The sequence below is a fragment of the Fusarium flagelliforme genome, assembly GCF_020744385.1.
Source record: "Fusarium flagelliforme strain FIESC 12 MPI-CAGE-AA-0113 chromosome Unknown B0J16scaffold_2, whole genome shotgun sequence".
In the NCBI taxonomy this organism is placed as follows: Eukaryota; Fungi; Ascomycota; class Sordariomycetes; order Hypocreales; family Nectriaceae; genus Fusarium; species Fusarium flagelliforme.
The window spans coordinates 5,137,745-5,162,693 of record NW_025763504.1 but is presented as its reverse complement, the minus strand read 5'-3'; the positions used below and the strand labels follow the sequence as shown (position 1 = coordinate 5,162,693).

General features: G+C 49.8%; 8 protein-coding genes across 8 annotated transcripts; 3 read left to right on the top strand and 5 right to left on the bottom strand.

Annotated features, from left to right (window-relative positions):
* The first annotated feature begins 4,037 nt into the window (after positions 1-4,037).
* On the top strand, positions 4,038-6,509 carry B0J16DRAFT_77855 (kinase-like domain-containing protein). The gene has a single exon (XM_046134469.1). The coding sequence runs from the start codon at positions 4,262-4,264 to the stop codon at positions 6,161-6,163; it is 1,902 nt and encodes a 633-aa protein (XP_045987325.1). The 5' UTR covers positions 4,038-4,261; the 3' UTR covers positions 6,164-6,509.
* On the bottom strand, positions 6,369-7,872 carry B0J16DRAFT_395373 (CDP-alcohol phosphatidyltransferase-domain-containing protein; the record flags this gene model as incomplete). Its single annotated transcript, XM_046132194.1, has 4 exons — positions 6,369-6,955; positions 7,006-7,252; positions 7,311-7,630; positions 7,685-7,872. 4 exons carry the CDS (start codon positions 7,870-7,872, stop codon positions 6,856-6,858), a joined length of 855 nt encoding a protein of 284 aa, XP_045987324.1. The 3' UTR covers positions 6,369-6,855.
* A 609-nt stretch (positions 7,873-8,481) lies between these two features.
* Positions 8,482-9,788, bottom strand: B0J16DRAFT_335207 (Gti1/Pac2 family-domain-containing protein). Its single transcript, XM_046127045.1, has one exon. The coding sequence runs from the start codon at positions 9,711-9,713 to the stop codon at positions 8,547-8,549; it is 1,167 nt and encodes a 388-aa protein (XP_045987323.1). The 5' UTR covers positions 9,714-9,788; the 3' UTR covers positions 8,482-8,546.
* A 3,849-nt stretch (positions 9,789-13,637) lies between these two features.
* On the bottom strand, positions 13,638-14,056 carry B0J16DRAFT_335203 (uncharacterized protein; the record flags this gene model as incomplete). The annotated part of the gene is made up of 1 exon (XM_046127044.1): positions 13,638-14,056. A coding segment is annotated over exon 1 (245 nt), but the record flags the coding sequence as incomplete, so codon positions are not given.
* Positions 14,057-14,633: 577 nt separating this feature from the next.
* On the bottom strand, positions 14,634-17,735 carry B0J16DRAFT_77660 (tyrosyl-DNA phosphodiesterase-domain-containing protein). The gene is made up of 9 exons (XM_046134466.1): positions 17,046-17,735; positions 16,769-16,948; positions 16,527-16,702; positions 16,419-16,456; positions 16,291-16,361; positions 16,161-16,221; positions 15,917-16,065; positions 15,497-15,789; positions 14,634-15,231 (listed from the first exon to the last, which is right to left on the bottom strand). Exons 1-9 carry the CDS (start codon positions 17,616-17,618, stop codon positions 14,820-14,822), a joined length of 1,953 nt encoding a protein of 650 aa, XP_045987321.1. The 5' UTR covers positions 17,619-17,735; the 3' UTR covers positions 14,634-14,819.
* Positions 17,736-18,822: 1,087 nt separating this feature from the next.
* B0J16DRAFT_335191 (glucose inhibited division protein A-domain-containing protein) lies at positions 18,823-21,244 on the top strand. The gene is made up of 3 exons (XM_046127043.1): positions 18,823-18,956; positions 19,036-19,300; positions 19,362-21,244. Exons 1-3 carry the CDS (start codon positions 18,862-18,864, stop codon positions 21,006-21,008), a joined length of 2,007 nt encoding a protein of 668 aa, XP_045987320.1. The 5' UTR covers positions 18,823-18,861; the 3' UTR covers positions 21,009-21,244.
* B0J16DRAFT_335189 (Sec1-like protein) lies at positions 21,245-23,367 on the bottom strand. Its single transcript, XM_046127042.1, has 2 exons — positions 22,003-23,367; positions 21,245-21,953 (listed from the first exon to the last, which is right to left on the bottom strand). Exons 1-2 carry the CDS (start codon positions 23,128-23,130, stop codon positions 21,348-21,350), a joined length of 1,734 nt encoding a protein of 577 aa, XP_045987319.1. The 5' UTR covers positions 23,131-23,367; the 3' UTR covers positions 21,245-21,347.
* On the top strand, positions 23,368-24,948 carry B0J16DRAFT_369518 (uncharacterized protein). Its single transcript, XM_046130281.1, has 2 exons — positions 23,368-23,637; positions 23,702-24,948. The coding sequence occupies exons 1-2, from the start codon at positions 23,600-23,602 to the stop codon at positions 24,885-24,887; spliced, it is 1,224 nt and encodes a 407-aa protein (XP_045987318.1). The 5' UTR covers positions 23,368-23,599; the 3' UTR covers positions 24,888-24,948.
* The last annotated feature ends 1 nt before the right edge of the window (position 24,949 follows it).

Here is a 24,949-nt window from a genome sequence, read left to right as displayed (position 1 = left end):
CTGCACTACGGCCTGTGTTAGCAGACGAGAATCGCTCGGATGTATACCTAATATCGTGAAATTATAGCGAGGTGAGTAATCTTGTCAAATTCCATACCCGAGATTCGTAATCCGATATTCAGTCAGACATGGGCTTTTTCTTTCATGTCCACGTATCCAACTGTCTCCGCTCAGATGGAGACCAAATGCCGTCATTTCGAGTCTCGAGATTGTTTTTTGTTGTCTTTCTTCCCAAAAGGGTTGCAGCACAGTGCAGTACCTAAACAAGCCAGATCATCAAGCCAGGATATGTCAACGTGCACAGATCCATTGCTTGCGTGCTAGCCACTATACTTGTGAAGAGTTGCACAGACTTGTGCAGCGGAGCCCTTGAAAATCCATCCAGTCACGTTCCATGACTGGCGACTGGTTCGTTACATCAGCAAGATGACAAACCAGCCTTGGAACTGAAGCGTAGCATATCATAGCATAGCGCAGCGCAGCACAGCCTGCTCTGGTCTGGTTCTGATTCTGATTCTGACTCTGAAGCTGACGCACGCCCCATTTCTATTTACAGCTTCCAGTACAATCTTTCCTGGATAATTCCGTCCAACCATTGAGCTTTGGTTGGAACCTCTGGCGCTTGCTGCAGAGCAAACATACTACATACACACAAGTAAACATTTGGTCAACTCAGCGGCTCGAGTCTGATTGCACAGCACAAATCGTAGACCGATGTGTTTATCTGGTTTCTGGTTCCTGAGACGAAAGGGTCCTCGCGCGCTGGGGCATGCCCACTGGAATGCATGATCCAGGAGTGCATGACCAGTGACCGCGCCGGACCAATTCGCTGATAACTTTGATAAATTAGCAATTGCAAGGGTAGTAGCGTCTAGGTGAGAAGGGACCAAGGGTGATCGACGACAAATGGCGGCAAAAATGGAAGACTGATTACCATTGATAGCAGGGGTCCTCTATAATCGAAGAATTGGGCAGGTGGCAGGCTTCTTCCAGTCCAGGAACAAGACCAAGAGAAACGTGGCAGAAGATCCAATCACTGAATGTGGATAATGCCGTCGAGTTTTACTGTAATTGTATAGTCGCCCCAATTCTCCAGGACTGTAATGTTGGCTGCGAACTGTCATGAGTTGTGGCGCTAACTATCTGTCAAAAGGTTCGGATTGCAATGCGACGGACCAAAACTGTAAACCGACATGGTAACGAAAAGAAGAAAGAAAAAACCTCTCGAGAAAGACCCTGATTTCGGAATCGGAATAGCGAAATGGGCTCACTTTTGGCCTACGGGACAGATCAAGAAAGACATCAGGAGCTGGATTTCCCAGTTTGATTCTGTTGGGAAAAGAGGACCCTTCCTTGACAGCTTTGGTGTGTTTTGTCTTGATTTCTGCCAATCTGCCTTTCTGACGCTGCCGAGCCAAGCCAGTAAAACCTGGGGATGGCATCCATGAGGCCACTGGTGCCACGCGCACTATGCGCACTATGTGCAATGGTACGCTATGTTTCTGCGCCAGTGAACGAGTCGCCCATTCATGCCTCGAGCCCCTACACCATCTTGTTTACGCCCAGCGGTAGCTTGTATAGGTTGTCTGTTGGGATCTGCATCAAGCAGTACTCGCAAGGCTGGTCCTCCCAGCACCTATCTTTCGTCTGAGATATACCTCACCAGTTGGTATTGGGCGGTGAAGCCGCTATCAGCACTGCGCCCACCAAGGCCCAGAATTGGGAATCCCAATTCCAGTGTCTCTACCATCGGTTTTATCGCGCTGTAGGGTACTGTATGGGACTGAGGCGCACACTGTATGGTCACGCTGACCAACATGTCATTTCCCGCCGACCACCGCAAAAGAGAAAGCAGCTAAGGAGAACGAGTTGAGTCGAGCGAGTCGGCAGCGGGACGCCGGCAGAAGCTACTGGAACCTCCACCAAGAATCGGCGTTGAGGCCCCGTACTCATCCGTATGACTGATGCTGAAGACGTGAAGCCCGGCACCGGCCCCTTGATGACTCCGCGATGGGAATGAATGCTCTCCACTCTCAGTGCGCGTGAGTGATTGTCGACACTGAGCTAGACAGCACCGTATCCCTGATAGCACAGTGTCTGCGCTGGCAAAGTCGTCATGCCTATAGGGATTCCGTCATTATCGGGGAGGTTGATTTCAGTGGACAGGTTTGATAACTTGGCATATGGATACTGTAGCATTTCGTCGTTATGCCAGTTGTGCAAGCATTACTGCAGCACACAAGTGTCCTGTACTGTACTGTACTGTCGCATCTGTACAGTGTTTTGATAACGCGTAATATCCAGTCCCTCCGTCCGTGTCGTCATGTTTTGATTGTCTGTCTGGCTGATGTCGCAATGCTTCCTAACTCTGAGACGACCAGGGCCATCAATGTTTCTGATCGCTGCAGTTGTTTGATTGACTTCTTTATGCCGCCATTCCCTCCCTTGCCCCTCGTGGCATCGCCTCATAGTAGCGCCATTCCTCTTCACTATGCACGAATCCAAGTACAGTAGTATTAGCAGCAGCAGAAGGAAGAAAGAACAGCTTACTCTCTCCAGTAAAACACAGTGCGTCTAGTGCCACACTGTACATGCCTCTTGTTGCTGCCATGGTGCGTGTGCGTGTGCATTACTTGGCTTGCCTCCCCTGTCGTGTTGTTCCCTTCGTGCCTGCCTCTCGGCCCCAGTTTTTGAACCCCGGCTCGTCCGGTACAAACAACAACGCAGCACGCAAGGTACGACAGCATGTCCCATCCTTTCCTTAGTCCCTGGGCTAGCCCAACCTAAGGGCAGGTGGGGACTGCAACAACGGAAGGCAACCTCATCTCAAGACACTCCCCCCGTTCGTTCTAGACCCAGTTTCTACTCGCTGTCGCACCTGCCTTGGTCTTGCTTGGGTGTGGAAAACAGTATGAACACTCAGTCTTCTCACTAATCCAACCTATCCCATGGCCATCCATCCCCATCCATCCCTCTCCACCTAGTTCCATCACCGCCTTTCCCTCTAAGCTCTCTCTTCTCTTGTCTTCCTTCCCCTGCTTTCTTATCATCGTCTCTCCACCCTCTCTTTCCCTTCATTTGTACGCTTTCCGCATCTTCAAAGGCCTTCTTCTTTCTCGAGCTTGCTACTCTTCTCTCACTATCTCATCTCCGTCTCTCTTCTGTTTACACACATCTAATTCAATCTCATCCCATCTCATCACACCCTCTCTCCGTTCTAATCATCGAACGATCCCGCCTCGCCACCTCATCTAAAGCAAGCAAACAAACGCTTATCGCTGTGATTAATCGATAACCAACTAAACAGTCGACATCCATCAACCACATCGCTTGAGCTATACAATCCTCTACGAGAAGAAAAAGAAGCGTCTTTGACTTGTGTTGTTCGCCGCTGCATTTGTCCTTATTCGCCTAGATCTCCTATTATATCGCTCCGTTATCGCATAAATCTGTTACGAGCCTCGGCCATCAACAAAAGTGCTTATTACAGTCGGATACGTCGCATAGAACATTCGTCTTGTGCTGCATTGAGTCGAAGGGGACATCCTCGTTGACTTGCGATTACTCTCCGGTCTCACACTTGCAACCCGGCCTATTGGCCCGCGTGACTCGACCACCCCGACCGAGCGTTAGGAATACCGTCCCGGGCGAGCTCCGCTCCCCTATCCCCCGGTGCCAGTTTGACTGGTCCGACACGTCGACCCTTCGGCATCGTCGAATCCGGATACATTTGAACCTCTACGCCTTCACTTGGTCTTGACCAACTATCAACTCTCTGGTCGACCTCGTCCCAAGTCGACTCAATCCAACTCATCGTTCGAGTCACATTCTTTTCACAGATACCAAAAAAACGTACCTATGTCATTATAACGAATTTCATTTTCCTTGTCTTCAATCTTCTTCGACCACCTGGGTCTTTGCAACTCGCAACTCATCATCACGACCATTCGATAATCATTTCTTTTGTCAAGCCTATCGAATACCCTCCAATGAGCCTCTGAATACCAACGAACAACTTCAACAAACAAACAACCGAACCTTTCATTCTGCTTTCATCATTACGACACTGTACATTGCTCATATACTGCGAAGCATTCATATTTTCTTGCATTAGCTCGAGCGTCTTTCAGAGCTTCAATATCGCACCCCGGACTTCCTCTATTGCCGGTTATTGATAAATCTTTTAAAAAACTGTTTGTTTGACAATTCCCCTTTTCTTTTCAATTTTCTTTTCAAATACTTTTATTCCCCCTTTTTCGCCATGGAATGCCTCAAGGAAAAGTTCGTTGGCGGTGCCCTTCTCAATGGACGTTATCAGACCATCTCCCCTCTCAACCATGGATCTTTCGGTATGGTGTTCAAGGCACATGATCTTACCACCAATGAGCCCGTCGCTATCAAGTGCCTAACCAAAAAGAGCGCATGCCCCGACGGTACCTCTGACTTCGCTGTCGATGAGAAGTCAGAGGAGCAGGCTTTGCACAGTCGTCTGGGATCCCACGAAAACATCGTCAACCTGATCGACTCATTCGAGACTGAGTCTCACATCTACCTGGTTCTTGAGTTTTGTGGTCAGGGCGATCTGTACGAAGCAATCCGAAAAGGTCACGGCCCCCTCGAGACCGAGCATGTTCGCCAATTCATGCTGGAGCTCATTGATGCCGTCGATTACATGCACTCTAAGGGAGTTTACCATCGCGACATCAAGCCCGAGAACATTTTCCTCACCCAGGATGGTGCCATGAAACTTGGTGACTTCGGTTTGGCAACTACAGAGAAGTGGTCGTATGAAATGACTGTTGGCAGTGATCGTTATATGGCCCCTGAACAGTTCGACTCGGCTGGCGCTGGTTACTCACCAGCCGAAGCGGATGTCTGGGCCATTGGTATCTGCCTCCTCAACATTCTCTTCTCTCGCAACCCCTTCACTACCCCAACCGAGGCCGACCCCCTTTTCCTTGATTACTCTCGGGACAAGCAGTCTCTCTTCGATGTCTTCCCATCTATGTCCCAGGATACCTACGAAGTCCTCGTGCAGTGCATGAACCTTGACCCTAGACGGCGTTCATTGGAAGGCGCTCGTGAGGCTCTCCTCCGTGTTATCACTTTCACCACAGATGACGAGGAGGACGATGAGTACTGCGGTGCCGAGTCTCCCAATGTGGCCTCTGCCAATCGTGAGCCTCTCCGCACTCCATCAATCCAGTCCCCCGCTGTCGACACCGGAGCTTTCCCCTGGGCCAAGGCTCTCCATGGCACAACTCATCTTGGACGGCAACTCAGCGTCATCCCCGACGACGAAAGCTACACGGAGGAACTTTTCCCCAAGTCCGAAGCGACGACAACCGACTGGTGCTCTGCCAACATGCAGACTCCCATGTCGTCTGTTTACGATTCTCATTTGGGTGCCTCCATGAAGTCACTTGCCATCAAGCCCACTGCCCGATTCAATCGGGCCTCGGCTACTGCTGGCTCACTCCCCATCAGCATGGCTAAGCCTATGCCTGCCATGTCCATGGTGTTTGGTCGACGTCAAGAAGCTGTGTCTAAGAGCTGGAGCGACATGTGGGATGAGGATGAAGAGGAGGAAGAGATGGAACAGCAGCGTCAGATGCTTCAAGAGCTTAACGCCAGGACTTGGAGCCAGGAAAGCAAGGAGGAGAAGAAGAACGAGGAAGAGGAGGAAGTTGAGAAGCTCGACATTGTTGAGCCTGAGCTCGAACCAGCGTCGCATGCCCACGACATCAAGGGCGATGTTGATGATGACCTGGTCGCTGACGGCTTCTTTTTCCAAGAGGCACCAGCGTCCAAGACACAACACATCACCATCACCCCTCACTATTCTCATTCTCCTATGTCTAAGCCGCGAAGCTCTATGGATAAGTGGGCGGCTCTGGGCGAGCGACGCCGTGGTCAAGCTGCTACTTTGGATTCTATTAAGTCGGTGGAATTTTCTAAGCCCCGACGACACAATTTTGGTTTTGGATACAACAAATCTTATGAAGCGGGCGTTTGGGATCATTCTAATTATCATCATAAATTTGGGGCCGCTAAAGAACGGTCTAACAGCAAGGAATGTCCCTGGAACAAGGGCAGAGATTGGAATTGGCGTCGGGATAGACGCACCGATCTCGGTGACGTTGAGTGGGTTGGAGGTTGGTAAACGAGATTGATTCTCTGCAACCTTCAAATGTAGTTGGGCCGTCTTGAGTCCCTGGGGCGATACTCGAAGATATTTCGGGCGTTGCTTGGATTATGATGAGAGCCTTACTCGCTTTCTGTGTATAGGATATTATAGAACCAATGCAAATACCAGAAGTACCTACTCAAACCTATTGCTTCGGCTAAACTATTGTTTCGTATGTGACTGAGTTTTAATATGTCGATATCTTTTATTTGTTAGTCACCGTCTTTGCTTCTCGTGCCAGTTGTGTAATGGTTAGGGGAGCCATGCCAGACGCCACGAAGTCAGGTTCGATAGATCTAGCTGTCCGTATGGAAAGGGCTATATATAATGTGGTCCTGGAAAGTATGTTGTATCTAAGCGGCATCGTCACATCTACTGAGTAAGTTGTAGACAGGTAATCCTAAAGTACGTGAAACCTAGACTTTGCTTCGCTCTGGACTTGACAGGTCCAAGAAGAGGGTGCACATAACACGTTAAACTCAACGTTACGGGTCGCACTTAGTGATATTTAAGCTCTTTGTTCACTTTTGTCCTTCTTTCCTTGGTGGTTTATGTCACAGCTTTGGCTCTACTGGTGAGTCTGAGCCAAACTTGGCTAAGTAACGAGGCCGTTTCCATCGTGGTTTCTCACCGTCTGCCACAATCTTTAACTGCAAAGAAATTTAAACCTATGGCTTTTTTGGTGTTTGCTTGTTAAGAATTTTGACAGCATCCTTTGTGTAGATGTAGCTCGCTCCGCTCCAGATGGTAGTGGCAGAGACAACATATCTAGTTAACATTAGCAGTGATCCGATACAGCCTTGAACAACAGAACCCACTGCATGATCGTCAACGCAGATGTCAAGTCTGCGGTCATAATGGGAGCAGCGGTAGTGACTCCGACAAGAGCAAGCTGCAAGAAAGTGTTGTACTTGCTGATTGTCGTGGGGCGTACTTCAGCCGAGGGAAGTGAAAAGTCCCAGTATCGGGCAAATGTCTTAGGCGGCGGTAATGAAATCCAGCGATAGTAGATTGCAGAGATGGCAAGACCGACATCGCGGCCAAGGATAATCCCAGCGCACCAGACTTTTCGTATGTTAGCTTTTGAGTTGCGACAACAGCTTAGCACGGGAGAGGAACGCACTGGGTAAAGCACCCTTGGCAGCAAGACAGATAGTCAAGATGGTCATGAGCATCTTGTCGGCCATGGGGTCAATTACTGTGCCCACGACAGTCTTGCTATCCCAGCGTCGCGCAATCCATCCGTCAAGCAAATCTGTAATGCCTGCATATGCGAAGAGACCGACTGCCCACGCATGTTGATCGTGCAAAACCAGATATCCAATGACCGGGGCGGCAGCGAGACGTGTGAAGGTCAAAATATTGGGCAGCGTGTAGATATCTTCGTGGAGCACTTCGGCGGGTCGTGAGGGCGTAACATCTTGTGGTGACGGAGGTTGCGTTCTGGACGCCAGGTCAGTCAGATGCAGTCAGCCAAGTCGCTTATACCGCACTCACTTGGGACTTTTCTCGTCCAAATGCTTTTGCTGCTCCTTATTCTCTTGCCATGATCGAGTCTTTGTGAAGAAGAGATTTCGTGAACATGCTGTCGGTGTCGTATGTCTTGGCGCGAATCTCAGAACAGGCCTCGTACTTGTACCACACCTTATCGCGGCCCGGTAAGCCAATCTCGCGGGTAGACTCATCACTGCGCCTGGCTTGATGTTGCTGGAAATAGGGCGCTGCCCAGACCCTGTCGTTAATCGCTCGAAGTCGCCCAAGATAGTACCGTCCGTTCGATGATGGAGTAGCTAAAGTTTGGCGATACAAAAGACCCGTTAAAGACCCCAGAACCCCGCCTAGATGAATAACAATTCGCTTAAAGAGGTACTAAGACACAATGATGCCATTGACGTATGGTGGCAGAAGGTAGAATATAAATTCTATTCTTATTATCATTAAGCACTGAAAAGCATTTGTATAATTCTATTTCAAAATACTCAATTAACCCTCTGAATTGTGCAGTTGCTTTTGTTCTAGAAGTAAGTATGGTGAGAACCAGGTTATCTTACCTAGGTACGGTACTACCTAGTAGACAGGCACAATGCACCACGTTGCATCGGTTCCCAAGTACATTATTACGGCGTCGGGATGTCAGAAGAACCAGCCACTGGAAGCTCGAGAGACGAAATAATTCAGTCGCCTTGTGTAAGCCGAGGCCAGCACTTAGGCTGCTTTGTTTCCGTGGCCGAGGAGTACAGTACAATCTCACTTGATTTCCACGTTTCAGTCACATGGATAGCAGGCGTAGCAAGGTGTCATTAAAAAGTTGTATTAATAGTCATAATAGTAATACAGACAAAAGGCATAACGTTAAAGGTTATGAAAAGAAAAAACCCGGGCCTTGACTCTGAGTGTAAGCGGGACTCTGAGTGTAGGCTGGACTCTGAGTGTACGCGGGACTTTGAGTGTATGCAGGGCCATTAGCGGGGGTGGGGCCATTAGCATAGGCGGAGCCTGGACTGGGGCCGGGGCCGGGGCCGGCGCTGGGACCGGGAGCATAGGCAGACCCGTGAGCATAGGTAGTCCCGGCGGCATAGACAGGTCCGGCAGCATAGACGGGGCCGGAGGCATAGTTGGCCGCTGAGGCGGAAGGGTCAGGAGCATAAGCGTGGTTCCCCACGTGGTTCCCCAATGCAAAGTACGGGTGGTCCCATTGCTGCAGTCCATGTTGCGAAATGAGTGATAGGCTCTCACGTGGTGTTGTGTCACGTGGTTGTGACCAGACGTGATGATTGTATTGTGCATACTCTTCAGTCACGGCGGGCTCGCGATAGGTCGGTTGAGAGATGAGTTCTTGGCGAGGAACTACTCGTCGGAGATCGTTGTGATTTGATGGTGAAACAAGACGTCCGGCCTTGACATCTTCGATGCTGTAGTAGCTGACAAGGTGATGAGCGATGCCCTTGTAGCTAACGCTAATGGTCTTCTTCACGAGACCACCAGCCTTGAAATCGTAGGAGTCGACGAGCGAACCTATTAGGTCTCGGTCTTCGTCGACCATCGGTTGGCCGTTGCTGCTGATGGGTTGGATAGGCAAACTATCGGCTCTGGGTCGTTGGTTGTGGGACTTGGTGATACCGCCTTGCTTCTTGCCGCCCTTCTTGATTGATCGCTTCTTCTGCCCTGGAGCAAATGGTTGTTCCAGCTCCCGATATATCAGGAAGTTACCCAAGATCCGACTTGGGCTCCATGCGACGCTGTCTGTCCACCGTTTGATTCCCGAGGCCAGTTCCTCGTACACAAAAACATTTCCGCTCTGGATTAGTTGCTGGCGTTCCCGGTCATGGGGACGGCGAGCAACATGATTGAGTCGACCAGAAAGGCAAGCTTCGATGATGATGGCGGCATCAAGAGTAGTGCTGATGAACCCTGTATAAGTAGGGCACAATGGTGCTGAGCTTGCCATATTTGAATGGCTGCTTGTGTGATTCTGTGATTCTGTGATTGTTTGTGTGTTTGTGTGTGTAAACATGTGTGTTAGCATGTGTTGGTGAAGGGGGAAGGAAATTGAACTATTTTGGTTTAGACGGGGGGATGCTTGTTCTTATATACTATTCCATGGAAGAAACAAGTGTATTTGGTGACAGATCGAGCTTGCTCAACAAGCGCGTAACTTGAACTCTATAGACGCCAGGCGCCACAGACCAAGCATCCTTCGGGACCTACTCGGTAGCAGAAAAATTGTCCTCCAACGCATAGGGCGCCAAAATAAAGCTGCCTAAATTCTATTCTGAACCAGCATAGAGTGGCCGAATTATTTCGTCTCTTGAACTAATTCATTGGATACCCTGACGGGGGCTTGGGAATCGATCTGGTGTAAGTGATTCCGCAGCATACGGGCATTAATTAGTGGGGGCACAGCTGAGTGGACCCCGCCTTCCATGTCGGCGTGTGACAGAAAGTCTATTCCTAAATGCTGGGGTGATGGAAGAAGATAGACAGAAGCCCCGCTTAAAATGCGCTCAAATGATCAAATTATTTTTTCATGCGCATGCAATGGTCAGTTGTTTTTGACACCTTCAGGTCGTACACCCTTTGCCCGCACTTGCCTTACCTTGAGCTCGCCTACTGTTCATGGAACGCCTGACCCTTGTCTAGTAGGTTGTCTTGCCCACCCGACATTGGATCGAGGAAGGTACCGAACCACCTACGTACTGTTTCGGTACATTAGGTACCTACCTGGGCAGGTGTAGGTGTCTCTCGAATTTCTCAACTCCACCCCCTCCTCTCCTCAAACTCGAAAGGGGCATGGCAAGCCCAAGCACGTCCCATAAATGATGCTACTACTCATACGCCTACTACTGCTGATGAGGGTGGTGTGGTTGTGGTTGTGGTGGCTTGCGGCCGAGAGGAGAAGAAGGCAGGAAAGAGAGAATGATGATGTTGTTGAATGCAAAGAGAATGGATTTGACGGATCAATTGGTTGTCTTAGGATACCGTGCGGTCCGTACCTGAAATCTGGGGATGGTTGTCTTCTTGTCTTCTGTCTCACTCTAGAAGAATTCAATATCTCTGGGGATCAAACCTTTTTTATTTTTTCAATTAAAAGAAACTCTCTAAGTCTACCGTCCAGATCAAAAGATCGAACCCTGTCTGTAGTCTCCAAGCTGTCGGGAGCTGGCGAGAACTTAGAACCCACCTTCTGCCCGGTACCTTGATTAAAGATATTTTACTGTAATCAATTCCTTGGATACTCTTCCTCCTTGTATTGTACTAAACAAGATGGTCATCATTGCATCTATTGTATCGTAACTGGCACCCCTCTCTTTCTCTTTTTCTCCCACTCTCGTTACTCTGCTCTCTCCCTTCTTGCTCCTTGTCCCTGGGCCTAGGGGACGAGGTAGGCAGACCCACTTTGATTATCACACACCCTGCGGCTAGCTCTCAGCACGCCCTTCTCCTCTCGAGTCTCCTCATGCAACAGTGACGCACCATGCCGTTCTTTGATGAGAATATGCCATCACAGTTATTGTCGTCTATCTCGATAAGGGTCAAGTATGTAAGTGATAGGTCTCATTTGATTTGTTTTCAACTGAGGACTCGGTCGGAATAATGCCTTTCTTCGGCGACTCTTCGCAACTGCCGAAAGACAAGTCCCTGTCATTGGATGCCTCTCTCTCTCAGGACATCTCAACCCCTCCATTATTTTCTGATATTGGATGTTCTGATATCCACAAGAATGAGAGAGAAAGAAGGCCAAAGCACCACCACTACCACCACAAATCACATCACTTCCTTACTCGACTTCTGTCAACATTTGGCCGATTCTTTTCTGCTGGGGGGCCCTGAACGCCACGAATCCACCTTCATTCCTAACATGTCGCGTTAATGCTAGTACCGCCCCTCACCGTGAGTGCGTACTGACTTCTACTGCGATTTGAGAGGACAAATGCCATCTCTACATTGCATTGCATTGCGCAGCGCTGCGTCGCACGTCAAGAGGGTAAAAAATCCGCCATGACTAGTCTATGCATATGATGGCTATGCCCTACCCATCCTGACTACATGGTACAGTATAGGATAGGATGGGATCTCATGGGATTTATTAACTATCTTGGGTATGGTGCAGGTCATGGTTCATGGCCATTGATGGTCATGACTTCAAACCCAAGTCCAAGTCTTCTAAACAGTCAGTCAACTTATCACCATCATCAATCAAGACAGGAGAAACCCCTCCCCGTCCGGAACCCCGGAGACGGCCGAGACTTCCGACGCCGGCCCCAAGCCCCCGACGGCAACGCTGTCTCGGGTTAGTTTACAGCACTACTGTACATTACGTTAACGTACATTGCAGGGTACTCTTCTTGTTGCTGCTCTGTTCTGCTGTAACCGGGTTGCGAGATTGCGATTGCGCTCTCCTTCTTGTTTCCGGCATTCGTGTTTCTGCACAATGTCGCTTCTGTTGCATCCATCTACAGCAAAAATAGAGTCAGACAAGCGTCAGAGGTGAGAATACATGCAGAAACACAGGCTAACTCCCACACAAGCGTTCTTCTTTCCATCTTTTTCTCTCACACTTTATTTTCGGGGATGTATAGGAGGTACTTCATTTCAATGCCTTCGGTCTCAATTTTCCGTGCACCCATACCGCACGATCCAAGTTCCATGCCATCTGCGTACATTATTGTGGTGGTAATACATTACCGGTATCGTTGCAGTACAGTACATACTAGCCTCTACAGGACTCGACGTTACTAGTTTACGTTACTAGCCTGATGATGATCCAGAATTAAAAAAAGACGAGACGAGACAAGGAAATGGGTCAATGGTTGGTGCGTGCGCGCGACAAGTGGTTAGTGAGGTTGCGTTTGCAGCTTCGTAAGATAACTTGGGTACGGACGGCATCAGTTCTCAAGCACGTGCCTTGCCTGAGACAACTTCACTCACGCGGTTCGGTTCGATTCGATTCAATCAAATTCAATTCACCTTACTTCACTTTACTTCACTCCAGCCAAGCACCCCCCTCAAAACGTCCAAACCTTAGTGAAGATCATTTAAGGGTCTCCCGTCTTACACGCCTTGGATGTTGTACAGGCACCAAAGGTACTGTACCACCCATCCATCCATAGCGGCTATGCTCCGTACCTGTGTACGAATGATATCAAGGCAATTACGGCACAGAACGGTCAGACACAGACTCAAAACTGCATGTCGCTCGCTTGCTCCATGTTTTAGTTTAGTTTAGGGTCTCTGCGTTGTAGAATCGATCTACATACGTAAAGAACAAGAAGAGAGGGAAAAAAGCAAAGACCAGTAAGTGTCAGTGCAGCTACTGTAAAATAAAAAAGAAGGGGTGTTGGTTGGTCTTGGACAAAGGTCCCTCCGATTTCCCCGTTGCAAGCTTGGACTTGGGCTTGGGCTCCAATCTTTCCCATCTAAAAACGGCCATAGCATGTAACTACTTCCTGGCTACATACACAGGAACATGCCGTAGCCCGCAGGTGGTGCATTGACTGACAGCGAATTAATTTAGTTGCAGCAGTTAGTTAGGTCAGTGATTTCATATTTTCTCCTTGATCGTGTTCTTGGAGTTGGTGGTGTCTTGCTGATCCCTGCCGCTCGTTACTCTAGTCTTTTCTGTCTCGATGGGCTCGTCTCATCTCGCCTCGCCTCGCCTTAGCTCACTTTCAGGCTTCCGGTACAGTAGAGTGCCTCATCCTGCCGCGCGTCAATTGAGTTCTGCGGTACGGTACGTATCCTGGTCGAGGGTTCACTAACGTTGAAACCTACGCGGGAACCCCAAGACTACTAACGGGCATCTACAAAGTCAAACAGATTGATTGCCCTATGGGTTCAATGTATGCGTACCTGTGTGCTGGGATGATGGATTGATTCCAAAGTCATGTATGGATGTCTGTCCCCGGACCGACAGCCAGCTCAGCCCAGTTTATTAAGGCACTTGTTAATTAAGTCCCTGCCCTACCTGTCCTGGGTAAGAACCCTGCACCTGCGCCTTGCCTTGCCTTGCCTTGCCTTGCCTTGCGAGGAGAAAGTCGAAACCGCAACGCTACAGCACAAGGTATGGATGCCCTGTGCTTGGAGGGGAAAGGAAAAGAAGTACTGTACGGATAGTCTAGGCCTAGGGAAGGGAAGGAAAGGAAAGGAAAGGAAGAAAATCTTTGAATGATGAAAACGAACATGGCCAAGGACATGGACATGGACATGGTATGCAGCGACCTCCGGCATTGGCTTTGGTGCCTGTCTTTCGTGGAACTGCGACACTGTTAGTGCTGGAGTAGGTACTGTAGTCTTCTCCACACGTTCCTTTATCCAGGTACCTTTTCCTCCATGGTGATTTGATGATGCACCTGCCGTCCTGCAGGCCATCTCTGCCTTGTTCCGTGATTGGCCTGATCTATCTTTCACCCCTGCTCTTGCTTGTCCAGGACCAAAGTGGGAAAGTGGGAGAGCCGACAAGGCGGCACTTCAGCTTCTCATTGGGTGGGATTTTCCCATTGGCTTTTGTAATCGTGTGTCATAGCTAAGACCATCCTGCATGCCCTGCGCATGGGTTTACTGTCAGCCCGCCAAGTACCGAGCTATCTTTGCAAACGGATTCCCCGTCTGACCCCAAACCCCAAAACCACCCCCTGCTCACGGCTGTTGGATGCCCTGAAATTATAGGTAGGCTGGGTAATTGGAACCCTCCGCCGCCCGTACAGATACAACATACAACTCCCAACTTGGCATTGTATCCATCAACCACATCGCATCCCATCTCTACCTATCCCATCAACACCGATACTATCTTCCAATTACGTATGTCTTCTTCTCCTAGTAATACTACTCTACGGATACCAATATTACTCCTTGCATGGACCATCGCTTATGAGCCATTCACATGTCCTCAACTGATCCCGAAACCTGGATCTGTGCTGTGCAGATACGCAGAGGCCAACAACCATCACACCTACTAATGCTGTTAACGACTCATCCAGACAACATCATAATTAGATCTTCAACAGGCGAGACAGGGTCATCGCCAACAACTGCCGTTCTTAGCATTATCATCTTCTTTTCTCATTCTCGACCATTCTCTAACCCCCAAGAAGTCCTACACGTGCGCAATGTGACAGCGCGCGCTCCCCCGTCAGCCCTGCATACTGTAAAACCATGGCTCTTCGTCCTCACGGTAGCGTCGTCCTGGCTGTCGCATTGGTATTGGGACTGTGCCCTCGAATACCATTTCCATGTCAACGTCTGTGTTCGCGACATTATCATTCTGTTGCTGTTTCTGCTCCTGCTTCTTGACGTGATGATTTTGTTGACTCGTATCACATCCCTTGCCCGGCTCCCTCAATGTCTTCCCCGCCTGCGCTGATGGCCGTGCCTGAGTCTCTGCCGCCGCCTTGACCTTAATACTGGCGCTGGCGCCCTCACTGAAGCTGCCGGAGACAGTGCTACTGCTTTTGCGGTTGCCAACTCGCACTACGATGCCGCTCTCCCAATTGCGACAACTCATCTTGGGCTGTCCTGTCGCTCGGTCCTTGACAATTCGGCCCCTGTTTGGTGCATAACACCCGCAACCGTCAGCATTAGATTCAGATTCATATGATCGTCACCGTTTCGTGCCAGTGCTTCTCAAAACATCCTTAAGAGGCAGCTAATTTGGCACTACGGATACACAACCGCACCATTGCATCGACCGTTGATGCTCGCTTCTTGCCTTGTTGTCTCAAGTGTCCCCATGTCTTACAGGATGAGGTGGGATGGGCAGGGGGCCAGTTCACAGACAGTGGGTTGGTTCATAGTTAGGGTCTCACTCACCATGCGCTCTCTGACAGATTTGCGCTGCCAATGTAAACCCAGCCAAGAGACATACTTGCCGCTTTCGGCTCCGCTGGGGTGCTAGCCGGCACCTGTTCGCGTCCCCGCGGATCCGATAGCGTTTGCGGACGCGTCTGCAATTGACTTTGACTTCCCGCTTCCGTCTGGGATACCAAGATCATCTTGCTGTGCATCAAAAGCCCATCTCTGGTGTTAACACAGTCCCGCACAAGCTCGGTGGGGAAGGTTGGCGAGCGCCACCACTTGGGCTGGACACAGATGGTGCCCGCAGCCTGCATCAGCGCCCTCAGAGGTTAGCGTTGACTAGTACATTTCTTTTGCTTGATTTTTCGCATGTGAGGATTCCCCAGTTATTCGAGATCTGCAATTACAGACACTGGGACAACGCTGCACACTTACATTGCGCCCACCTCGACTCCTACCAACTGTCTCGTCGGTCGGAAAATATATTCGGAAACGGTCCTTTAGCTTGTCTTGCCATGGATTCGACGCCTTGTTTTTGCCTGTTCGACCCATTCTCGACTTGTACTCGGCCAGACCATCGTCTCCTGTGAATTATTACTTGTCAGACCACATCATCGGAATCTAGTAACATGTGTGGGATTGACTGCCAGAGGTGGTTGCACAGTATCGATCTCCTTACCTTGACATGCATTGTAAATTGCGCCTACCAGGTCGTAGTTGAGAGATCCGAGAGAGGCGCACTGGAGTAATGGTTAACCTATGGTCAGAATCAGTGCTCTCTAGACTGCGGCTTTAATGGCACCCACAACGAAGTCGACCTCGATTGGGTTGTCGGTGGCTAGTCCGAGGGAAGCCACGCTGGTGCCCAGCCCGCTGTATCCTGTACGACGTGAGCTATGATTCCATGAAAATCATCAAGTACATGTATGTTCACTACCTATTCGCTTCAACGATTCTCCTTGATGTCCACCCGGGCTAGAATTCGGTATCAGCAAATTCCTTCACAACTGCGGGTCCGAACATGATCATCAGGCCAGGATCTTACATGGTATACACGAAGCCAAGGTGCTTTGTTTGCGAGAAGTCGTAGTTTGTGAGGCTGCTCACCATGTTCTCGCCAACGCCAGTTGCTGACAGGAATCGGCCGAGCTCGGTGCTGAAGGCGGTTGGCCGATGAGTCGACGAGTTCTTTAGTCGAGGAAGGTCGATCAGGAAGACCATCTGCACAAACCATTAGCGAGTTCTCGTCTTCAACGCCATCTAAAGCGCCTCGGTTCGACGACCAACGTTCTCCATGACGCCAGTCTCACCCCAGTCATAAGGGACTAGATTGGCTGTTGGGACCACAACTCGAAGATAGTCGGGGTACTTTAGCAGCTGCAGCTTGGAATGCATCGCCCCAGGCCCGTTCATTGCCGGAAAGACGAACTTGATGCCCGGTGGCGCATTGGATTGCATCTCTGATTTCTGTGGCAGGTTTCGTCAGCTTCTCTGGGTCTTGTCCAATTCGAGGAGTTTAGCGAGGGATATCCCGAACGAGTCAGGTTTAGTGATTGACACACACCTGGGCCTCACTGTCGGCAAACGCCAGGAGGAGTAACTTGGTCCTTCTCAAATCCAGTTTGGATACGAGCCATTCATCATCCCACTGGTACGAGCTCAGTAGAGCAAGATCTAGTTTGTCCTTCTGAAATATCTCCTCGATTTTTATATCTTCTGACGTCCGAGGATATCCTTTCGCCCATGTTCTTTTGATAGCGCCGTTGGGATATGGTAGCAGGATTGGCGCCAGAGATCCAGCTACAGTCCGGGGTGGTTCGGAACAAGGTGTCATTCTCTTTGGCGGAGGAACCTCTACAACATCTTCGTCGTCAGTAGGGGAGCGGCGCCGCTTGGCTAACCTCTGCAGCCTTTCCTCTTCCATCTTCTTGCGATCGAACGACAACAAACCGAGGCCAGCCCCGCCCGAACCATCCCCGTTCCGGCGGGATGTCGAGGTTGAGGCGCTCGGGATCTGCGAACTCTGCTCGTCTTGGACCTCTTGTTCCTGAAGTGAAAGGGCGATTGCATAGCTCAACGCCTCGTCTTCGTCCATATCACTCCCCAATTCGAGGGGATCTTGGCGAGACCCGGCCATTTTTGGTATTTTGGCGCCAGCGGTTTTCAGGGCAAGATTCCGGCCAGATCGACTGAGTTTCGGGCGACGGTTATGAAAGTGATTTTTTTCTATTTCTGAAAGGTTCACGGTTGTTTCTTGGATGTCGTTAAGTTAAGACCAGTCAGTCGTCTTAAGTCAGTTATCCCTGTCAACTAATCCCTGTCTCTAAGACAAACACAGCGCGGAGTCACGTGGGGTCGCGTCATTCTTCTGATGATGGATGTTTTACCAGCGCGCCTAATGCTTAGGCCCAGCAAGGCCTGGAGCGAAATGGATATCAGCCCCGGGTTACATCAGCTGCAATGTTGTCCAAGGCGATCCATACCTCCACCGTCGGTGCAATGCTCATTGTATCCCGAGTACCTTGTTCCCAGCGACTTGCCTATTCACGGTCTAATGATTTGAGGAAAGATGATGACGTTTACCTACAGCCATGGCTTTTCCAATCAATTACCTATCCCATGAGTGATGTTAGTTACACACAGGCAGCGCCTTTGAACCTCGAAGTACCTTTCCCGCGTAAAAATCGTGGCGTAACCATGTCCCAATCGGGTTGTGTTCGGACACGTCCCTTTGATATCTGTCAGGTGGTGCAGGCGTTGACAGTGGCTGCCGAGGGCGACGGCCGACTCGGTCATTTCCAGCGCCTTCCATGAGGCAGCTGCCATGGCGACAGTTTCTTTATCAGTGCACAAACTCTACAAAGAGAAACAGGCTTTAACAGAAAATGGTCAGAGGGCTTCCATGGATCTCAACAAAGAGGAGTGTGACTCACTGTGCATTGCGCTCCTCAATTGCTGCGTCGACAGATTCTTGCTACATGGACTTGGAAATAATCAGATATCAATATAGGGTAGCGAATTCCCTCAAGACTCGCTCCTCAACAAGGTATGTAGGTGCAGAAGACAGAAGAGTATATTTGAGTTGGAATGTGATAATTTCCGATATCATCAATCGTTTTAATACTAGTCATCGTGTCTATTTTATACTCAATCAACTTTCTTGTCCGTACTGATTTTGTTTTTGGATTTAAAAGTAATTGTCGATGGTAGTCGAATTGCTATACATGACCCTTGTAGTCTTTATGTTCCTTTGGAAATTTCTTACTGGCCCGTCGATTTAGCGCAAGTCTACTTCCTTTCTGGGGTCCAATCCAGCACAAGGAAATTCAGACATTGGCCATCCATCATGGCGGCAAATTTTACGACTTCAACGACATGAAATGCGTTCATTGCTAAGACCCAGGCCAGCCGTTTTACGGCACCACTGGTCAATTACAAGGCGACGATGTCTCGCGACAGTCTCTAACGATTCAAAGTGAGCCAGCCTGATTTCACATGGCCATAATTCCTTACCATGGCATCCGTTGGAAACTATTGCTAACATACCGCCATAGGCCTTATGATGTCGTGGTAATCGGAGGTGGCCATGCTGGCGCCGAGGCATGTGCTGCTGCTGCGAGAGCTGGAGCACGAACGGCCTTAGTCACTCCAAAGATTGACAACTTAGGAACATGTTCCTGCAATCCGAGTTTCGGCGGTATCGGCAAAGGTACAATCATTCGCGAAATCGATGCGCTTGATGGACTGGCTGGCAGGATCATCGATAAGTCCGGTGTACAATTCCACACACTGAATAGACGAAAGGGTGCAGCTGTCTGGGTATGTCAGCTCGACTTGGTGGCAGTAGATGGATGTCGATGGCTAATCGTGTACGCGATAGGGTCCACGGGCGCAAATCGATCGCGATCTCTATAAGAAACACATGCAGGCCGAACTCACTTCGTACCCGAACCTATCGATCGTACTCGACAGCGTGTCGGATATTGTCCTTACACCACAGGATGCCATGGACGGGGCTTCAAGTCGTATTGCTGGAGTACGTCTCGAGTCAGGCCAGATTCTTCCAACGAGCAAGGTCATCATAACAACCGGAACATTCCTCGGTGGCGAGATCCATATCGGTCTCAATGCGTATCCTGCCGGTCGACTTGGTGAGGCAGCGACCTTCGGTCTGAGCAAATCGTTACGCGATGCAGGCTTCCAGCTAGGACGATTGAAAACGGGAACACCTCCTCGAATCGAGCGAGAGAGCATCAACTACAATGTTCTGGAAAGGCAATACGGCGACGACCCACCGTCACCGTTTAGTTACCTCAACAATACGGTGGCGGTGCAAGAACAACTCACTTGCAGCGTGACGTATACAAACGAGAAGACACACGATATCGTACGCAACAACCTTGATAAGACGATTCATATCAGAGAGACAGTCAGAGGCCCACGCTACTGTCCTTCCTTAGAATCGAAGGTCATTCGGTTTGCCGACAAGACACGACATATCGTGTGGCTTGAACCTGAGGGCTTTGACAGCGGGGTCATTTATCCGAATGGCCTGTCTATGACCATTCCCGCTGAGGCCCAGGAACAGGTTTTGCGCACGATACCAGGTCTCGAGAACTCAAAGATGCTTCAGCCTGGGTACGGTGTCGAATATGACTATATCGACCCCCGAGGGCTGAAGTCAACTTTAGAAACAAAGGCAATCAGCGGGCTGTACCTCGCGGGACAGATAAATGGAACAACTGGATATGAGGAGGCAGCTGGTCAAGGCATCCTCGCAGGCATCAACGCAGGCCGCTCAGCCAAGCATCTTCCAGGGGTCTCACTTAAACGAAGTGATGGATATATCGGGATTATGGTGGATGATCTTATAACCAAAGGCGTCACGGAGCCTTACCGAATGTTCACCTCACGTAGTGAATTCCGCATGGCAGCACGTGCCGACAATGCCGATTTCCGACTGACAGCCAAGGGCCATGAATGGGGCGCTATATCCGAACAGCGCTGGAATAGCTATAGAGACGAGCGCCAACAAATCGACGATCTTACAAAAGCGTTACAGTCGGTGTCTTTGAGCCCAACGGAATGGATCGAAAAGGGGTTTCATGTAAAACGTAACACGACCCGCCGCGATGGCATCGATATGCTCCGCCTCTCAAGCACGAACACACGTATCGAGCTCGAGCAGCTTGCATCAGTCATACCAAGTATCATGGACTATTCACCACGTATACGAAACCGTGTCGCAATCGAGGCATTTTATGCGCCATACATCAAGATCGCCGAAGCGGAACGGAAACAGTTCACGAACGACGAGCGCGTGCGCATCCCTCTCGACCTTGACTATGACAGGATCCCAGGCCTTGCTTTGTCAGAGAAGGAAGCGCTTAGGGTAGCGAAGCCGGAGAATCTGGCGCAGGCCAGGCGTGTCGAGGGTGTGACTCCATCGGGTAGCTTACGTCTGCTGGCGTACGTTCGACGGAAGCCTATTCGCAATGGGTTGGAGGAGGCAATGGAAGTTCCATGAGCCTGAAGATGCCTGGCGGGCGCAAAAGATGCTATGATATTGATACCAAGGGGCTAAGATTAAGCGTAGCCCATTCAAGGAAAGGAGGTAGTTCAGCGGGTAACTGCCTACAAACCGTAACCACAAATATGACTTCTACATAGGATTTGGTTACTGCACAACACCATAGACATTACGACCGATGCTACGTCATGTGATTGCGCATATACTAGGCACTCAAGGGTCATTGTTCAAGAGTAGCTGTACAATTGGTAGCTGATTGAGACCGGTATCGTCCATTATAAGATTTCTGAAAACATAAACGCTAAAATAAACAAGTGTCACACCTGACTAGTGTCTTTATCTTCTACCTCGGCTCTCAGGCCATGAACCAACAGCATCGTCCACCTCCTCTAGGAACGTCGCTGAGTTGTGAATCGTGGTACCACCCAGAACAACACGAACGCCTGGACTTGACGCATTCAATTCCGCAATCATCTTGGCCTCCTCGTAAGTTGCACCGCCAGCAATGAAGACGATGATATCCTGTGGTTTATCCTTGGTAGAGCCACCGCCCTCAACGAAAGGATATTGTTGATCCTTGAGTCGCCCCTTGATCAAATTCTGCAGAGTAGTTTCAAGAAGTGGACTGTGCTGCGTATAAACATTCTCCACGCCCTTAAGGCCCTTGAAGCGGTTTGAAGTAGCAGAGAAAATGCCAGCTGATTCGAAGATCTCCGAAATTCCACCCTGAGACTGTGACACTTGGAGAGATGTATGAAATGTTGTCAACTTGCTGACCATGTCTGCATCTCGCGGGGACACGTTTCCAGCAGCAACGAGAAGATCAGTAAGCATGGCCAGGGCGTTTGACGGGTGCTTGTGATAACGGAGAGCGTATAAAGCAACAAGGCCTACTTTGCTCTCCGGTGTGACGTTTGGTGACTGGATAAGTCGCTGGATATTCTGCAAATGGGTCAGTATGTGGCCAAACTACTTATAAAAAGAATCGCACCTTAACATCAGTTCCGTGATTGTCGTTGCACGCCAGACTTTGTTCCAGCTCGCTGACTTCGAGCAGATTATCGGCTGCCACGCGTCTGCTAAGCTCTGATACTAAAGTAACGTGCTTGCTGACATTGCCAGAGAGTTTTCGAAATTCTGGGTATTCCTCGATAAACCGTTTCATGTCGGATATTGACTCAATATTCTCATTGTTCTTCGTTTTGGACTGAAACTGCCCAACATATTCTTTGATGTTACCTCCAAGATCACCAAAGTTCAGGAACATGTTTTTCTTGAAAAACGGGTCCTGGTCTTGTGATAGAACAATCTCCTTCTGCTCTGGGCTGATATCCGGAACATCACTCAGATCGACGCGCCCGTTCTGAATACCTAAGAGGTGGTGGACCATAGCCTGATATGTCCATTGTGTGAGCAGCGGTGTCACTGGATCTTCGCGACGGTCCAGCACGAGCAAAATGGGAGGGGTATCGACTTTTCGGAAATCGAATAATGAGTCTTCTTGTGTCATAAGATATCGAACCTCTGATGCAAGCTTCTTGGCTAGCGGACTCGTCTTCTGGTATCTAATTAATGGCTTCTTCTTGAGCGACAGCAGTACGGCGATGAGGCCTTGTGCGCACCGCTGGAGCGAGTCAGGATTCCAAGTGTCTGGGTTCCCGGCCCATATGCGCTGTTGTGGCAGAGTGAAGCCAAATGAGAAGAGGTCCGGGTTGATGACTGTGTAGTCGGCAAAATGCTCTTGCACCAGTTTGACCACCTCATGATCATCTGCCTCAGCCAACCGCTCCAAAGACGACTTCTTGACTACATTTGTGAAGTACAAATGATACTCGCCATATTTGGGATCCCTCAACTCATCTATGAGTAGCTGGATTGATTCAGGCGATGGCCTGACAAAGGAGAGGCATCGCAAGTGTCGCATCTTCTCACGAGATGCATTGTCTAGGCGGTCGATAAGATAGACCTCATGGTTGAGGAGAGCTGACTGGGTGACGGCAGTTGACACGATGTGAACAGTCTCCTTGTCAAGTAGGAGAATTTTCATCCTGGCGGACGACGTATCGCTCGTCGCGACCACCTTATTGATGTATCCTGAGACCGCCTGGGCGACGTCCATGGTGATAGTTGGTGCGGCTCGCTGAGGCCGCGTAATGCGCTATAGTTTGGTCGTATTTATGCAGATTTGTGGCAGAACCCCAGGCGCACATGAGTTATATGAGGGCGATGATAGTAGACAATTAAATCCGTGATTCAAAGCTGTTCTCGTTGATGCTTGCTCTTCTCACTTCACACAGGTAGACTACTAGGCTAACAAGGGAGGACACCTCTGAGATCGACGTCAAGTGTGATTACATAACACAAAAGCTAAGTTACAGCACAGCTCCGGGAGTGGACCCACTTCCAACCACCATTGCCCTCATCATGAGAAAGCTACTATGTTCGGTGACATCAACCGGCAAGATTGGCTAGAAAATGTCGATATGCTGCTAACTTTTGCCTGAGTAATCAACTCAAAATACAAGGCTTAAGACTTCAGAAGAGAACGCAAAACCTTCCCGACGGCAGTCCCATACAGATCTGCCATCATGGCTGGTGATACCTGTCCACAAACGACGGAACCAACGTAAGTGAACAAAATACTGCTTCATCAGTATCGTTGGCCAGATCTGACCTGGTGTTATGAATAGTCTGTCTTTTACCCAGGGTCTTATCGTAGGCCAGCTGTCAGTTGTTCTGGTCTTGGCCGCCTTCATAAAATTCTTCATCTTTGGAGACCCCCCTTCGCCAGACGTCACAGCTTCCCTACGAGCTACCGAGAGGCGGTCACGGACTCTTGCTCACAAACGCTCCTTACTGAGTCTGCGAAGCCCCGCAAACCGTCAAGAAAGGGAGCTCAACCGCAAGAAGTCTACCGTTCTTAGAAACCCCCCCGCACTCACTATCGGATCTATCCTCAGCAAGACATACTACAATGTCGACAGTCATCAGCCCGAGAGTCTGGACTGGTTCAACGTTCTCATCGGACAAACCATTGCGCAGTTTCGCAGTGATGCACAGCATGATGATGCTATTCTTGATTCCTTGAGTAAAGCTCTGAATGGAGGATCGAGGCCGGATTTTGTCGACGAGATCAGGGTTACGGAGTTGAGTCTTGGTGAAGATTTCCCAATTCTGAGTAACTGCCGGATCATTCCCGTGGATGAAGATGGAGTGAGCCTCGGCCACGGAAAGAAGTTTGACCCCGACAAGGCAGCGAGAGATGGCACTCGACTCCAAGCGCGGATGGACGTTGACCTCAGTGACATGCTAACTTTGGCCGTGGAGACGAAACTTCTTCTCAACTACCCGAAGAAGCTATCGGCCGTCTTACCTGTTGCATTGGCCGTTTCTGTGGTCAGGTTCAGCGGTACTCTTTCGATCTCATTTATTCCCAGCAACCCCTCTCAGTCGACACCCACGAGGATGATCTTCAACTTCTTGGACGATTATAGATTGGATTTTTCCATTCGAAGTCTTCTGGGCAGTCGCTCTAGACTGCAAGATGTTCCTAAGATTGCCCAGCTGGTCGAGTCCAGACTCCACCGTTGGTTTGACGAGCGAGCTGTTGAACCTCGATTCCAAGAGATTGCTCTCCCAAGTCTATGGCCGAGAAAGAAGAATACGAGAGGTCCGGATGACGGCCTGGCCGAGGGAAGCGTACCCATCGGCCGCTCGAAGAGTAAGGATGTTAGCCGGGATCCTCAGGAAGAGGCGCGTGGTGACGCAGAGATTAGAGATCGAGGAACAATTCGGCAACGGCGAGGCACGAGGGGTAGTGACAGCGACTTCTCAATGCCCGGCTCTCTGCCAGGCTTCCAAATGGCCGGTTCATAGTTAATCGTCACGAAGATGTAATAAAAGCTCTACTCAATGCATCCCCCGCATGACTTTACCGA

Bases quoted from the DNA above. Each gene is read 5' to 3' on its own strand.
- B0J16DRAFT_335191 (XM_046127043.1), top strand. From the start codon at position 18,862: ATGCGTTCATTGCTAAGACCCAGGCCAGCCGTTTTACGGCACCACTGG. The intron at 18,957-19,035 runs GTGAGCCAGCCT...ATACCGCCATAG, and splicing joins ACAGTCTCTAACGATTCAAA to GCCTTATGATGTCGTGGTAA. The intron at 19,301-19,361 runs GTATGTCAGCTC...TGTACGCGATAG, and splicing joins GAAAGGGTGCAGCTGTCTGG to GGTCCACGGGCGCAAATCGA.
- B0J16DRAFT_77660 (XM_046134466.1), bottom strand. From the start codon at position 17,618: ATGGCCGGGTCTCGCCAAGATCCCCTCGAATTGGGGAGTGATATGGAC. The intron at 16,457-16,526 runs GTAAGATCCTGG...ACCGAATTCTAG, and splicing joins CTTGGCTTCGTGTATACCAT to CCCGGGTGGACATCAAGGAG. The intron at 15,790-15,916 runs GTAAGTGTGCAG...GCGCTGATGCAG, and splicing joins GGAGTCGAGGTGGGCGCAAT to GCTGCGGGCACCATCTGTGT.
- B0J16DRAFT_369518 (XM_046130281.1), top strand. From the start codon at position 23,600: ATGGCTGGTGATACCTGTCCACAAACGACGGAACCAAC. The intron at 23,638-23,701 runs GTAAGTGAACAA...TGTTATGAATAG, and splicing joins CCACAAACGACGGAACCAAC to TCTGTCTTTTACCCAGGGTC.
- B0J16DRAFT_335189 (XM_046127042.1), bottom strand. From the start codon at position 23,130: ATGGACGTCGCCCAGGCGGTCTCAGGATACATCAATAAGGTGGTCGCG. The intron at 21,954-22,002 runs GTGCGATTCTTT...ACCCATTTGCAG, and splicing joins ATCACGGAACTGATGTTAAG to AATATCCAGCGACTTATCCA.
- B0J16DRAFT_77855 (XM_046134469.1), top strand. From the start codon at position 4,262: ATGGAATGCCTCAAGGAAAAGTTCGTTGGCGGTGCCCTTCTCAATGGA.
- B0J16DRAFT_335207 (XM_046127045.1), bottom strand. From the start codon at position 9,713: ATGCTAACACACATGTTTACACACACAAACACACAAACAATCACAGAA.